Genomic DNA, 17320 nt, shown 5'->3' with positions numbered 1-17320 from the left:
AAGACACTATTTACAAAACTCAAAGTGGCATATGGAAACATGGAGATAACAGTTAGCCAAGCACCCATAAATAATCCTCGCACATCAGAGGAACTTCTTGCCCTTCAATCTATGGAGATTAAGGCTCAAATTTAACGTGACAAAACGGTTAGCTGCTACTTCAGTGGTCTGGATAATAATTTACACCTGAATAATGACACTGAGAAACTGTAACAGTCAAACAGAAAAGAGTTCACTATTTGCACCTGACCAAATCCAGACCCACCTGTACAACCCTATTTGCTGCCATTTAACCACCTATTATATTTCTCTTCTTGTTTTTGTAAACTTTGCTTATTTAAAATTGTTCAATCTTTTATCGCCTACAACTATCCTATATAACTTACAGAAATACCATGAACATTTATGTTCACCTAATTCTTTAATGCGCAAGTAAACTATTTCCTGTAAATGTGCGAGACCTTGCTATTCATTAGCTGCTAAATTAATAACTAGAATAACAGAAGAATTTAAAGGTGCAATAAAAACATACAACTATTTTCTCTACAAACCAGTGTCTTTATGATTAAGATAATTAAAATAATATTATAACAAGTACCAGTTTGCAACATCAGCAGCACATTAACTGTTTTTGTACAGGTAAAATAACTGGACTCGGCTCAAACCGGAAGTTTGTGAACACATTCAAGTTTGTTCTAGTTAAAAACGCCCGCGCCTGCTCTTACGTTAAAAATAAGGTGTATGTGAGACAAATTTAGCACCTTGCGTACAAATTAGATAATGGTATTTATTTCATGGGGATGTTTTACTGCCCTGCCTCCCGCGTGCGCCATTCATAAGCCTCTGGCTCTGCTCGGAACGTAATTTCTAAAAGCCCGCCAATCTACCTTTATTAAAGTGATAGTTCACCCAAAAATGAAAATTCCGTCATCATTTACCCACCCTCAAGCTGTTCCAAACCTGTATGAATTCCTTTCTTCTGCTAAACACAAAATAATATATTTTGAAGAATATGGTAGCCATAGAATAATGTTTATAAAATTATTTTAAAAAATTCATTTTTGGTTGTACCACAACAAACGTTGTACCAAACGTTAGTAAAAACAGTATTTTGGAATCCAAATACTATAATTTTTGCATAAAATATTGTTACATTTAATTATGATTTTGCATATCTCTGCAAAGCCCTCTTGAAAGTTAGAAAAGTTAAATAAAAACTGAATTTCTTATGTTTTTTGTACAATGATATACTTATACTTGTCTTTTGAAATCTGCCACCCATGTTTATAAAGCATTTCATATTTTGTTGGTACATCTTAAGTATTTTCTGCTTGACATTTATGTAAAGATGTGTAACCATATTTTGTCAGACATATTCATCAACCATTACCCAGATCTGCCTCATTTGTAGAACAGCACATCATCACAAACTGAGTGACATTTATGACCATAACCGCAATCCCTGACAGTTTTTTCTAATGTCTTAAATACAATCTCAAGCCTTCATTCTATAAGAAAGACTAGTATTTTGTGTGAACATACTGTTTCAAATGTGTAACCAACTCACCCTCATGCTGTGGATGTGAACTTTGTGTTGCGAGATCTTCTAAAAACAGACACATGATTTACTGCCAAACCTTCAGTATTCAGAGCAGCGTCATGACAGGTATGAAAGCGAGGCTGTGAGGGATAGACTTAACATGTTTTCAACGGCATTCGCTGTAAAGTGCTCCTAGATCATTTATATTTTTACACAACTCATGTAGTCTGGAGTTTTTTGTCTACTGACGTTTAGATTTTTATAGACCTTTTTGCAGTGTTTCGTTAGCAGAACCTTACAAAAGCACATTAAATAATAGTACAACCCACTGAAGAGGTGTATGTCTATCCCTTACAGCCTTGCTTTCATTCCAGTTAAAAATCAAAGATGGCGCTGCCTTGAATAAGATCTATTCAAGGCCGGTCTCTTTCCTCAGTGATTGCATCAGCACTATATAACTGTGGCGACCTGCCCCGTGGCCATAGCAGGCATATTTATGTGGGATTAGAGGCAGTCACGGCATAGAGGTTGAGAGACGGGCGTTTAGTCAACATGTACACAATAATGTCAGATGACAACAAATACCGTAGCAAAAGAGAAGTGTGTCAAAGAGCCAAAACATTTTTATTGTCAGTACAGTTGGGGACCTTACACATATTACATGTACAGTAGTGTTTCTGAGTGCAAGTATGTATGAATTGGTGTACGTCAGACATTTGCAAGTTGATGCCACAGGCAGGAGGGCATAAAACTCTCCATCTTGTCTGCAAAAAAGCCCAGTGGTGCAAAGAGGGTGCTGAAGAACTGCAGAGAGAGAGAGAGAGAGAGAGGAGAGAAAACAGTCAAGACGTGTGACGTGGCATTTACAAAGAACTTACTAATAACCACACACATCTTCGAGCAAGATATTTAAGAAAAAATGTTTACATTTCTAAAGCAAATGGATGTAATGAATGCCAATAAAGTACCAAATATTTAGGTGGAAAGTGTAAATGCATTCATACACATTCATTATATGTATTCTTTTTCTACATTTACATATTCATTATTTAAATCTATATATTTAGATTTGTATCTATCTTTTCAGACCTATAACTATATTCATATTTACATTTATATATATTCAGACCTATATCTGTCTGTATATATTCAGATTTACATTTATATATTCAGACCTATAGTATAACAGTATATATTCAGATTTACATTTATATATTCAGACCTATAGTATAACAGTATATATTCAGATTTACATTTATATATTCAGACCTATAACTGTATACATTCAGATTTACTTTTATTTGTTATTAGCGACACCGGTGGCCATTAAATAATCTGCAGCCAGCAAAATATTGCTAGTGTACACATAACGCACAGGAGACTAAACATGATTCAAGGCCCCGAGATAAACTCACGGTGAAGTTTTTTTTCAATGGAAACACCTTTGCGGCGATACACTATTAATGAACATACTGACGCCGTACGTACTGCGGAGAGCGACTTTTTTAATATGTAAATGTGCTGCATGCCTTCCTCTCAATAACAGAATAAACACAACAAAAATGACAGCGGTCAACTGTGAATTTTAACCCTAAACTGAAACGTGATCATGGCCGATGAGAAATGATGTTGACATGAGACAAGAGGTCCATGAGAAACACCTGTACAACCTGAAACTAAAAAAGTAGTAGTGCTTTTGCACACGTTTCTTGTGTTGTCGGCCTCATTCATGGACTATCTGAGTGTATGAGCCACAAGCTGTCAGAAAGTTGCCTTTAAAGTGCCTGAAGTGCTAGATGTAAGTATGATAGAGCTTATCCTTCTGGGATACTACATGGAGGTCCAGACAGACACAAACAAGAGGAGAAAAAAAAAAATCTCTGGATGGCAACCAACTTTAAGACTGTAAAGTTTTTCCTTTGAAAAACACTGAAACCTCCACAGTTCTATCCACCATAAACAAGCCCCTAATGTGTTTATGAAGCGATACATTTCACGGATGAACAGATGTTTATGACGGAATATGGGAAAGGAAGCCTGGGGCCGCGCGTCGGATAGGGAGGAAAACTGGGCCGAGTGGAAGCTGGAGGGGTATCATCCATTTTAACGCAGATCCAGGAAATAGATAGTGCTAACGTAAATATGTGTTGTAAGATGACAAACGAGGTTGATAAAAAGAGAAAGGCCATTGAGGCTGCATGTCGTCACATTCAGGAATTTATTGCAATTAAAAATTAGGGTAATGTTCCCCAAGGAGAACAAGATGTTTGGAGTGGACGGGGAACAAAGCATGCATGTGTGCGCGCGGGCAAATAAGGGAGTATAACGGAAACTAGAGCGAATTTGAATGCATCTCGGAGGTGAGGCCTAGCGCAACAACTCAAGTGTGTTCTGAAATCAATCACTCGCTATTAATTACCACAGATGAATGTAAACAATGATAAGAGAAGAATGCACCGCCACCAAATGCGCATCCTGGCCATTGGAAGGACTTAAGGGATGGCGTACAAACAACTTAAACGCATGCTCGTCTTCACTTCTGCTCCTTAATTTATCTTATCCATTTTTCACCCTATTTCATTGACTTGCTTGAAGCTGAGGACCGTACATAAGCTATTGATTGAAGTCTTGTGGATATACAGGGGTTGGATAATGAAAATGAAACACTGGCCAATATAGTGTTGGAGGGTTCACACCTATATATGTGTGGCCTGGTTGCCGATCTTCACTGATTTTACATTCCATCAGTAAGACCAGAGTGTGAAGGTTGAATTAGCTGAGCAAGAGCACAGCTGTACATAAAATATTGCAAACCACACGACATAATGGGAGACATATCAGAGCTCAAAAGAGGACAAATTGTTGGTGCACGTCTCGCTGGCTCATCTGTGACCAAGACAGTAAGTCTTTGTGGTGTATCGAGAGCTATGGTCTCCAGAATAATGTCGGCATACCACCACGTAGGACAACCACATCCAACAGGAGTAACTGTCAACGCAAGAGGAAGCTGTCTGAAAGTAATGTCCAGGTACTAACCTGGATTGTATCTAAAAAGCATAAAACCACAGCTGTCCAACTCACTGCAGAACTAAATGTGCACCTCGACTCTCCTGTTTCCACCAAAACTGTTCATCAGGAGATCCACAGAGTCAATATTCATGGCTGGGCTGCTAGATCCAAAACTTTGGTCACTCGTGCCAGTGCCAAGATGAATTGATGTTGCATTGAACATAAAAGGAGGCCTTACTCCATACTAATAAATTATTGTGATCTAAAACCAGGTGTTTCAGTTGTCCAACAAATATATATTTATATACGTATATACGGATGCACCTGCTCGGACACAGTCGCCTCGAAGTCGTGCATCTTCGAAAGCGGAGCCACGCGCAAAGTTACAAAAACGCTGTGCACACCGCCACGCGAAATGGGGTCTCGCGTGCTCAACCCGAAACACCGTCCAAACGCGGTGACGACATTTTTGCCACTAATACAACATCACAGACAGTTGTTGGTCTCATAAGGAGCCGTGGTTTATACCGTCTAGAGTGCCATTGACAGAGACTTCATTCTAATATTGCAACACAATGAAATGTTTATCTTGGAAGTTCAGTGATTGTGTCTTTCTCTTCTAAACAAAAAAATAAATAAATAAATATTAAAGGGCAAAGAGGGACGAGAGTAAAGGCAAAAACAAAACACTTTTGGGTTTGTTGAGGCGTGCAGATACTCACTGCTTTGACGAAGACCCCCATGAGCTCTGGAAACTGGTGTGTGAGCATGGCCAACATGGCACAGAAGGAGCAAAGGCCCGCTGTGAAGAGGATGAAGAAAGGAAGCTCTTTCTTTGGGTACACTGAGACCTCGTGAAACGCTGGAAGAAAAAGAAAGACATATCCTTAAAACATGTCTACAAATACTCGATTTTCCCATTATTGTTCATAATTTCCACACTCTATGCTTGTGCTAACAGTTACTAATTGTATATAAATACAGGTATTAACAGAGTGTAGCCTTACAAGGCAGAAGCTCTCTGTCTGCGGTCTCTGTGCATCCTGGGTAAGGATAGAAGAGATGACCCTTCTCCAGAGGGTACGGAATAATCCGGAAAGCTACGAGAGCCAAAAGATGTTGACCGACATCAGGTGAGATCGTTTACGTTTTGTCTTACAGCAAACATCTTAATGGTCAATGAGAATGGTAATCTTCTATTATACAAGAATGTAAAAAAGAAAAGATGTGCACTGTACGCACTGCCTTCCCAGGTACAGTGTAGCAGGTTGAGCGCCCCCTCTGCCCGCTTCCAGTGCTGCAGGTGAAAGAAAGCGTACGCCACCGCCTCACTGTCTCCCCTCTTCAAAATATGCTCAGGTGGCAAAATCAGACTCTTCATCTCTAATAAATACTGCAACGACACACAAGGAAAGGACAATAAACACATTTACCCCAATTCTGATTACCATAAAGCAAAAAGCCACTCTCATTAGTGAAATGAACATCAACAACAACAAAAAAGGTATTATTTATTGTATAGCTATTTTCATGGCGAGACCAGCTCAATCTAATAAGTTTTAAGTTCTAAGAGTTTTGACAGAAATAACATGTTGGTGGCGTGTATGTGTGTGAGAGAGCAGTCAGTCCCCGGCTCCGGGCCCCAGGGTGAGCGTTGTAGAGGGCAATACAGCAGGATTAAATGGTATTATCCAGAGGATAACCTTCCCAAATGCCCCTGGCTGTGATTATTGTACATTACAACTCGATTCGGCGGATTCTCTACAATGTGTCAAGCACACATTCTGCATTTTAAACAAATATCCCAACATATCTTTCTGTAAAATCACCGCAGTGGATGTGTCAGAATGTACACAAACATGTGCTTCGTAGACATGGGTAATTTAGCTTTATGATCATGCTCACATTTGACAGGCAGCTGTCCTACGCAACATGCCCGCACACAAACACGGTCTTTTATGGCGGATCAAGTGTCAGTGATGGGTCTCTTTCATGTGGATGTTCCTCTTAAGCCCCTGCTGAACTCCCATAAGCCTCTGTCTCGTATCTTTTTTCACTTGACCGTACGGACCCTGAGCGATGACATCACACTACATTGGTCTTGGAGATGCCATGCAAAGGGGAGGTGCGGGTGTCCAGTGATGGATGACATCATGCATTATATTTAGCACATTTCTGGGATGTCGGTTAATGTGTTAGATATAAATGAAATGTGTTTAACAATAATTGAATGCATTTAACAAATTAAACTGCCTAATTTTTGTATGAATTATACTAATAGTACCACTTTTGCCCACTGTAATAGTCAGAAACATACACTACTGTTCAAAAGTTCGAAGGGCAAATTTTTATTTTGAAAGAAATTAATACTTTTATTCAGCAAGGACACATTAAATTGATCAACAGTGACATATAACACTTTCTATTCAAAAATCTGAATTTTGACAAAACATTAAGTAGCACAATTAGCATATTAGAATGATTTCTGAAGGATCATGTGACACTGAAGACTGGAGTACCGGTAATTATGCTGAAAATTCAGCTTTGCATCACAGGAATTAATTCAAATAATAATTTTAGAATTTATTAAAATAGAAAAGCTATTTTTAAAATTGTAATAATATTTCATAATATTACTGTTTTTATCAAATAAATGCAGCCTTGGTGAGCATAAGAGACTTATTTCAAAAACTTTAAAAAAAATCTTACCTACCCCAACATTTTCAATGATAGTGTATGTTGTCAACTTTATAAAAAGTAAATATTTTCCCAGAAAATCGTATAATTTTAATAATCGTATAAAGCAATAAAGTACAAAAGATCATGACATTCAGCATGTCATTAAGTGCCTTTTTGCTTTTATGAAGCCGTTCCTACATAATAAAGATATGAAGGACCATTTTTCATTAATTTATTGTAAATACAGTCACGTTCTCTTGTACCTTATTGCTTGTGTAACAGTGTAAAATATCACTGCATTGCCCAAATTCTAGCTCATTTTTGCCTTAGGGCCAGATTTGGCATTTGAAATACCAGGTGTGTGTGTGTGTGTGTTTATATTTGCTGCCCATCTCAAACAGCTGCTCTTTGTAGTCTGATACAGCATGTCTGTGGTGCACAATACCCTTTCGTCTGAGACTGTGTGTTTGGGTGTGAAGAGGTTGTGTACTTTGAAGTCGGATCTAGTGTTTTGGAAAGCGGCAAGTTGAAGCCAGGTACAAAGAAAGAAACAGATGATGGGGGTCAAAACATCTTTAAAGGGCAAAAAGAAAAACCAAAGGTGATATAACTTTCACCACAAGCACAGCTTACGGAAATCTATTTTTGGCAGCCTTGGCTCGACAACCTCCCCTGCAATTATGTTGAATGTTAAAACTGTGAACAATGCGTGTTAGAAAAGTTTCAGTTTAGTGCAGAGGATTACAATGTGCTTCACTGTAAATACTACAACAGCATCACCTTCTGGCCATGACAATATGCCTGCACTCATGAATATCAGTGAGATAAAGCTGATGTGTGGCCCAGTAACTTCAATATCTGCAATATAAACTATAATAAGGTCCTTTTTTTGTTTTTAATTGGAGGTAAGCAAATCTAAATATATATATTTCGAACCTTTGGTACATGTGGGTTGAACTCCACAGCTCTGTGTATGGCCTCCACTGCGTTCATCTCTGCTGTGCTGAGACCTCGTCTAGACGCTGCCTCAGGTGAAAACCTGCCATACGACGCACATTCAGATTCATTCAGCAAACTATCATACATAAACATTACCTATGCTATGATATGGTTATATGCTGTTCATTATTAGACATAAAAGACTATTGTTTGCATCATTTCATACTTCCAGACTGCTGAAGACTTACTTATCTGACACTGCTCTGGCTTTCAGTAAGGCAGATGTGTAGCATATAGTAGCTGATTTTGGCAAGCTGATATCTGAAGGAGGAAACATCAGATAGTTAGTGAAACATTGATCACTTTCTGGTCCAGTTTGAAGAGTACAGTAACGTGACAGCTGAATGAGCTCACCATCATATTTTGCGAGGACTGCTTGTACATCTGCGTAGGCCTGCAGCTCTAATAACGCTTCTAGAAGGTTCTCGTGAATGTTTAACATTCCCAGTAAAGGAAATTCTTTCATTAACTGTCCAAGGATACAGGAAACAGAGTATAATTGAAGTATGAGATGCCACTTACAAAATAAAATAAAAGTCCTTACGAGTGACACAAGTAGACATTTCAAGTAAAGGCTAATACATTCATAAAAAAGTATTTAAAATTTTAAGCATAAATTACTTTCTGATGATAACAGAATATATTCTAGAGTTACATGGATGACATCTTACATTGATGACTTATAACTATAACATCAATATTTTATGCCTGGTGCACATTGTACGATTTTGGGCTGTCAAAGATGAAAGATGAGCAATTTCTGTGGTTTCTCTTCTGTGAGGTTTCTGTGGTCGTGGCTCCTAAACGATGGTCCTACGTCGTACAGTAAAAGAGGTTCAAAGATGATCTTTGTCACGGTCTTGAGACCAAAGATAGCCTGCGATAATTTTCTGACAGTGTCAGAAATTTAGCATGAACATCTCATAGTGAGTTTGCTGCTAGGACCTACATCTACTGACTAGCCAATAAAAAAGCAAGATGAAATGGAGTATTGATTAACATGACATGGCGCTAAAACTAAAACTACTTACCTAAAGCTCAATTTGCCAGATTGGCATGCCAAATTGCAATCTTTTCCATTGCCATATTCTTCTCTTTTTTTCAGTGCACATAAAAAACCCAATTGCTCATTTCTATACCAACTTGCGTTGTAGCCTACGATTCAATAGGTGTCATCATTGTACAGTCTACATATTTGTCGTACCCAAGTTTATTATATCCATGTCGTACGGTGTGATTTGTAATGATCTTATAGGATTGCAGAAATCACAGAGTCTGTAGCAGGCATTAGACATAAAGAATGAAATGAATAAAAAAAAATTATACAATAATTTTATATTTTCAAATACTTTGTTGTAAATTAAAGTTCCTCTTTCACAGTTAAAAATATGTTCCAAAAAGTTTTAGAAATGTGAATTAGCCCTGAAGATATTCAATGGATGTGACAACATCCTGCACTAAATGTGAATTTATGTACCTGCACTAAAGTTACAGGAATATGTTGCTGACTACCACAGATTTTTTTTTTTTTCACTCATCCCTCAGGTCAAAAAACAAACAAACAAAAAGAATCAAATTTACAGTAAAGAATAGAATAGAATAGAATGAGGCATTTATATAGCGCTTTCATATGTACTACTGTACACCCAAAGCGCTTTACAATCATATCAGGGGTCTCTCCTCAACCACCACCAGTGCTAGTAAAGCACTTACTATGATAATCTATGGGGCAAGATTCTGCACTAGAATAATCATTCAAATATACAGACCTGAACATTATTTGTGTTATATTGCTTCACTCACATCTCTCATCATCTTTACAGCTTCTTTGATGCGACCCAGTTTTCTAGCACACATGGCCAGTCTGCGCTTGATGTAGACCACAAGATTGGTGTCTTTACCGGCTGTGAACGCAACGGTGGAAAACAACAGCGTGAGTTACTGTATGCTGAGTGCATATGTGTGACAGTGTGAAAGTCTCATACCACTTTTAAGGGCTTGTTTGAATAGCCGTTCAGCTTCTGTGATGGTTGTGGCTTCCTCCTCGGCAAGGAGCACATATGCTGCAGCACATCTGCAATGAACAGAATCATACGCTGGAGAGTTAGAAAAAGGAAACTTCATGTTCACAAATTTTTGTCTGCCTGTGTATGAACTGTAACATGGAATTAATTACTGGCTTTTCAGTGTCAGATTTTTTTTTTTTTTACCATATTAGAAGGATCATGTGATGCTGAAGACTGAAGTAATGATGCTGAAAATTCATCACTACCATCACAGGAATGAATTACATTTATAATACATTCACATAGAATTCAGTTATTTTAAAATGTATATGAAGGACATTTTTAATTAATCATAACAATAACATTTCTATGCTTTTGAAAACGAAATATTCCCAACACTGAATATGTGTCTGAATACAACAAAAGAGGAAACAAAACTAGACTAAATATATATATTTAACCTCATGACCCTAGCAAGCTGAAGTAAAGGAATCCAGATTTGCTTTTACCTAGTAACAGAGAATTATACATATCAAGAACCAATCATATTAGAGAATAACTATGCAATGGATCATGTCACCTTTGTTATGCACTTTTTCTATATAAACTGTTGAACTCTTTTTGTTAGGAGGATTCTCTGTGAAATTAGTCAGAGATCCTCCGTGATTAAAGCATATTCATTTGTCTTTGAGGCTTTGTCTGGAGTCTGTCTGGTTATTGCTGCGCAGCAGGTTAGTGGAAAACTAGAGACCTTTATTCCAAAGTGATAGTGTTCATAGGGGGCGAGAAGTCTTCTGACTCTAATCTTATAATAATAATAATAAAATTTAATTTGAAAATAATATTATAATGTGGTGTAGTCTATCATAATATACAGAGACAGTTTTACTCACTGCGAGATTTATTCGTGAGGGAATAATTAGATAAGAATTTAATTACACACTTAGTCTTACACACATAAGCCATGCATTAATTTGCAGCTATTAAGTCAGTGGTTTGATGCAGCGCAGGAGTTGTGCCATTAGAACTTTGTTTTTGACCAAAAGAAACTTTAATAAATGATGTTACTTAACAAATCTGATTCACAGGTCAAATGAAATGAATTGCTAATTACAACACTGAAATAAAATGGAAATAATGGGGAATCATATAGCAAACTAGTTTCCTTATAAAGGTCCAGGAATGTTGATATGATGTCATTACGTTGCTGTCTTGCCGCCAGCCAATCGCTGCATTGCTGATCATGGTTTCGAGTGTTGATATATCTGTCCTTTCCAATGAACACAAGAACGCGCAGTAATCTCAGACAACTTATTCCAGATATATCTTGATCAAATCCGCAAATTCGTTTGAAGAACCAAATTAACCAAATATCAATTATCATGATTAGAAGATCTGGCATCTGTCAAATCAACTCGGATGTATTAAGCAGCAGGTGCATAGGGGAACTTCTACCAGTTAATAATATTTCACAATACTACTGTTTTTACTGTATTTTTTTTATTTTTTATCAAATAAATGAATTTAAATTTCAAAAACATTAAAATTGCTTTTAAAAACATTAACCTTAATTATTCCAAACTTTTGACCACCAGTGTACATGGCTTACATTAAAATTCCATATCATTTATATATACATACTAAATAAATGTATAATTTTTACATTTAAATAAATTAAACTTATAATAAAATACAAGTGAATTTAAGACACTTTATAATGCACAGTGTGAAAAATGAGTATTCATTTAGATATTTGCTAAAGATCACTTTTAACAGTGTTATTAAATTATTATTAAAGATTACCTTTAAGTGATAAAATGAGCATTAAATATCCAATACTGACCAATACGATAAAATCAAAGAGGAATAATCAAAATGGTACCAACATATTGTGCATCCCTAGTTCATGTTTTTTTATTGCTTTTTATAATATATCCCATTACAGCTCTAAAATCTCTTACTGGATGAATCACGTCCGAAGATGTTAAATTGAATTCAACTCACTCGCGGTTCATTTCAATAGCCTGGTAAGCTGCTCGAATACGTGCCTGCGGGTTCCTCTCCCTCCAGGCCTTCTGCATTACTGCGCAACAAACAACAGATAACAGCCATGATTAAACGGCAGTTCTGATTAAATCTAGGCACTTTTTGTTTTTTTTAAGTACAAGCGCGTGAGACTAACCAGAGTCTTCTGGTCTAAGCTGCTGAGTGTCTCCCAAGAAGAAGGTCTGATGATCTTGTGCTGATAAATTCATGTCGTAATATGTCAGGGGCTCTTTACCCGTCACCCAAGTGTACCTGGAATGGAAGGATCATGAATATAATGTTTAGTCATTTATTTAAAAGCTCATAAATTAAGGCAATTAACTGACAGCATTTAAGAAATATACCTGCTGTACTCTGCACCTCTGAATAAGTTCAGTGGGTTCCTCCACACTTTACATTCTGAAAGAAAAATAACACAATAGCTCAAACATTACTACATTTACTTGAAATGTTTGGAAAGATAACCAGTAGCTAATAACTTAAAATAAAACCTGCAACGTTGCTTCTCTGCTCTGTATCGCCGTTTACTGAAGAGAAGAGTCCCGCGGAGCTGCTGTTCTCCACTCCTCCCAGTAGAGGGCGCAAGTGGCTGACAGAAACCTGCTCGATGAACGAAGTGCCGTACTTTCTGAAGTACCACCACTCGAATATCTGTAGGACAAACGAGCGAGTGTGTGTTCACAAAGCTTTGAAACTGAAGTTTGTTATCTAGCATAATTAGTTTACAACCAATAGATAAAAGACTCACCAATATAAGGCCCGAAATGAGCGAGGAGGTTCCCGTGAGCGCAACGTAGAATTTAGGTGTAAGAGTGTTTAAAAACACAGAGGCTGTGGATGAATTACACAAGATAATGAAACAGAAATTATGACTGTTTTATATAACAACTTTTTTTTAACAATTTTTAACTATTTTTATTATACATGTACCAACACAACTCTTATAAAACATGGCCACAAATGACTTATTTGCTTACAACTTCTATTTTTTTAACGTAGAAAAAAGTATTCAAAAAGTTAAACTTAACACATATCTTGCATAAAATGATGGTTATAAAATTATTAAATGTTAAATTAATATTAAAATAAACCGCTAAATAATGCTTCTACTCAAACATCACATTCACATTGCACTATTGAAATATATGAACATATATACATTAAAGTAATGCATGTATATATATATATATATATATATATATGCGGTCAATCGATTAAAAATTTTACTTGATTAATCAAACTTTTTTTCTGTGATTAATCACGATTAATCGCACACATTTTCATTGTACATTTTTTATATATTTTGTAATGTAATAATTTCACAGTTAATTTCCAAATTAAGACAGTATATTTTAAATATTTAAAAAAAAAATTAAATCTCCATGTATTCATTTATTCAAATTATAATTCATTAATTATAGCCATTCAAAATTACAGTGTACTTAAAAGCTATACATTTTTTAAAATGTATTAGGCTTCAAAAAATATAACAACTTAAAACAATCCTCACATAAACCCATAATACATGTCATATTTACCTGTGCCCTGTGAAATATACAGAAACTGAATAAAGTTATCAAAGTCTGCACTGCATCAATTATAATTTAAACATAGATTAATCCTTATTCTCAGTTACCTTTGTTCTTTGATTAACATTAATGTCAGGCAGCATTAGTGGCTGCTGTCACTTTAAGACCAGCCGCTGCTGACAATGATGCAGGTCATTCTCTCACAACTCTTTATGGTAATTTATGACTTTATTTAACTCATTAAAGGTACAATATGTAAGAATTTTGTATCAAAATATCCAAAAACCACTTGCAGTGTTATATATTTCTTTCAATTATGTACTTACATTTTCCTAAATGTTTCCAAGAATTTGTAAATTCAGAGAAATTCACAATTTTAAACAGTGCCCGTCCCTGTTCACTTGTCGCCTGTCAATGACGTAATATCCGCGTTATCCCTGGTTTCCGCTAGTACTACCATAGTAACCATGGCGACAGATGTGGACAACTACGTAATGTTTAGCGGCACGCTCACGGTGTTGTTGTTTCGTTCAAACATTATGGATCATGGCAAGCAGACTTTGGGACAAAAGAAGAAATAAAACGAGAATCAATATCGGGGTGGCGTTTTCGAGACGTCTTTCTGTGTGTCATAGACATTTACAAAAAGCGCGTTCTCTTTTGTCTTATCGAGCAAGAATGGTTTAAAAGCATTGGCATGAAGAAGAGCGTAATCATATAATGTAACTAGCAAAAGGATAACAGAAAAAACGGATGCTGCGTTAATTGTATGAAATATTTTTAAATGTTTATTTTTAAACTGAAAACATTTTATCGCATGTGTTAACGCATTAACGTTGGCAGCACTAATATATATATATATATATATATATATATATATATATATATATATATTAGGGCTGTCAAACGATTAATCGCATCCAAAATAAAAGTTTGTTTTTACATAATATATGTGTGTGTACGGTGTATAATTATTTTCTATATATAAATACACACACATGCATGTATATATTTAAGAAATATTTGCATGTATATACTGTGTATATATATATATATTATATATAATTTATATTATATATAAATATTTTATATAGAAATAACAAATTTTTCTTAAATATATATGCATGTGTGTGTATTTATATATAGAAAATAATTATACTCCATACACACACATACATTATGTAAAAACAAACTTTTATTTGGATGCGATTAATCGCGATTAATCGTTTGACAGCCCTAATATATATATATATATATATATATATATATATATATATATATATATATATATATATAATATAATATTCGCAGACGCGGAACGTGCACAAAAGCAAAAAATCAAGAGGCGGGATTTATCATGTGAACAAATCATTTACATTTATGCATTTGGCAGATGCTTTTATCCAAAGCGACTTACATTGAATTTCAAGGTACACATTGACATTCTTTACAGTTCTCGCTTTCCCTGGGAATCGAACCCATGACCTTGGTGTTGCATGCGCCAACGCTCTACTGTTTGAGCTACAGGAAAGCTGTATCAATCATAGCCAATCATAGCCAATCATAGCATGATGGAGGCATTGCCTCCTCTCACGTGACTTTCCTCCAAATTACCCCCCACCAAACCCACCGCACGCTTTAGAGGGTCTGTTTTAAGTCAATGGGCTCAGGGGAGGCAAGATAAATTTAGTGTCCCGCTGTAACTTTACCTGTATAAAAACGAGTGATTTATACACTTTTTAATGTCACATTTTGTATTTTTGTACTAAATATACAAAATGTGAAATTAAAAAGTGTAACTTTTATGTTAAAGATGCGATTAATCGTGATTAATCGATTTGACAGCACTAGTATATGTAGATATTCATAACAATAGCAACATTTCGAAATTTTAACTTTATTTAAACCCTTAGCTGATGTCATTTGAAACTGAGATGCTGGAGTAGTTTCATTTGTGTTAGACTGACATCAATGTATAAAACATACATCATTTTCTAGACTTATATGAAGTCAACCTCTGTTTATAAATTCTATGATCTTAAATGAAACATGAAAAAACACTTAAAGTCACAGTAAACAGAAACAATTTTTGTTTAGTTGATTATAAATATATAATAAATCTATGAACACAACTCATAATACATGGCCACAAATTACTTGATTATTTGCGTACAACTTTTTAAAAACATCTTTAGTAAAAAAAATTAAAAAAAGATTATACCTAACCCATATCTTGCATAAAAATATTTACATTCTGTTTATGTCATGGTAGTGTTGACAAATTCCTCCTCTGAATATTGCTATTAGTCAAACATCACACGCACACTGTACTGTGCAAAAATGTATATAATATATTAATATGCATAACAAAATGTGAAAATTATAATGGCATTTTATTTAAGTCTTTAGCTAATACAATTTGAAACTGAGATGATGGCATATACTTCTAGACTTGCATTTGACAGCTGCTTTTAACTAAAGTTCTTAACACAACACTGACTTAAACCCAGGTCTGTTTCTCTCACACTGCTACAGTATGACTTCAAATAAATTATAATTATGCACGAATCATATTGTTATAATACTTAATGGTCATTTTTAGTCCTTTTGGACGCTTGACATCTTCAGTCACCATTCATTGACATTGCATGGAAAACACCGACTTCAAAATCCCTGCTTTTATATTGCACAGAAATAGAAAGCCGTATGGGTTTGCGTGGGGATGAGAGAAATAACGTTTGAATATTCATATCTGTGTGAACTTCTCCTTCAGTGAACAGAAATGTACCCTGTGTTGAGCTGTAAACATGCACACAGCTGATCATAAACACACACACCTGCGTTGACGGTCTCCTGCAGCTTCAGAGGGCTCCTCAGCACGTAAACCATCGTCAGGACCATGGCGAACCAAAGCGCACATATGTACGTCCACGACCAGCAGAGCCACGATTTTAATTTCTCCGTGAAACCGGGTGATTGAGGATTACTGCCACTGCTGTCCGCCATCTTTCACCGACGAGCCGTAAACATTAGAATTGTGGGATACTGGAGGAGAGAGCGCTGTAGCGATGCTCTCCACCAGATGGCGCAGCTCCTGTTGATTGTTTTATACCCACTGTTGATGTAAAACTTAATGCAAATACATAATGGATGCTATCTTAACGCGCAGTATATACTGTTTTTATCACTTTTTAAGTAAATAGTGACATGGGATGTGTTAAGAAGAGCATGTTAACATACTATTAGTATTTTAGCAATATGTAGTATGAATACTGTGCACAGTACTCTCAAAACAATGCCCACATTTTATACATTTGTAAGCCTTATTAATAGATTCAAATTCAGTATTTGGCATACTTCAATGACACAGTGTTATATGTTAGGGAAAAAAAACATATAAAGGTTGAATAAATGCTAAATTCTGAGGGAAAACATCATTCAAAACTTAATTTCTGAGGCTAATGTATATTGGGAACAGTTTACAAATTACTACATTTGCCGAAACATAGTAT

General features: G+C 35.8%; 1 protein-coding gene across 1 annotated transcript; it reads right to left on the bottom strand.

Moving 5' to 3' along the window:
• Positions 1-2142: 2142 nt before the first annotated feature.
• On the bottom strand, positions 2143-16873 carry st7l (suppression of tumorigenicity 7 like). Its single transcript, XM_079883961.1, is given in 16 exon segments — positions 2143-2344; positions 5272-5411; positions 5557-5649; positions 5792-5942; positions 8165-8267; positions 8416-8488; positions 8582-8696; positions 10031-10126; positions 10128-10210; positions 10213-10301; positions 12238-12316; positions 12416-12531; positions 12624-12678; positions 12771-12930; positions 13028-13110; positions 16646-16873. Coding segments are annotated over 16 exon segments (1701 nt in total). The 5' UTR covers positions 16815-16873; the 3' UTR covers positions 2143-2248.
• Positions 16874-17320: the final 447 nt, after the last annotated feature.

The sequence above is a fragment of the Squalius cephalus genome (genome assembly GCF_949319135.1).
Source record: "Squalius cephalus genome assembly, chromosome: 10".
Lineage (NCBI taxonomy): Eukaryota > Metazoa > Chordata > Actinopteri > Cypriniformes > Leuciscidae > Squalius > Squalius cephalus.
Note: the sequence above shows the minus strand (reverse complement) of the source record. Positions and strands in the feature narration are given on the sequence as shown.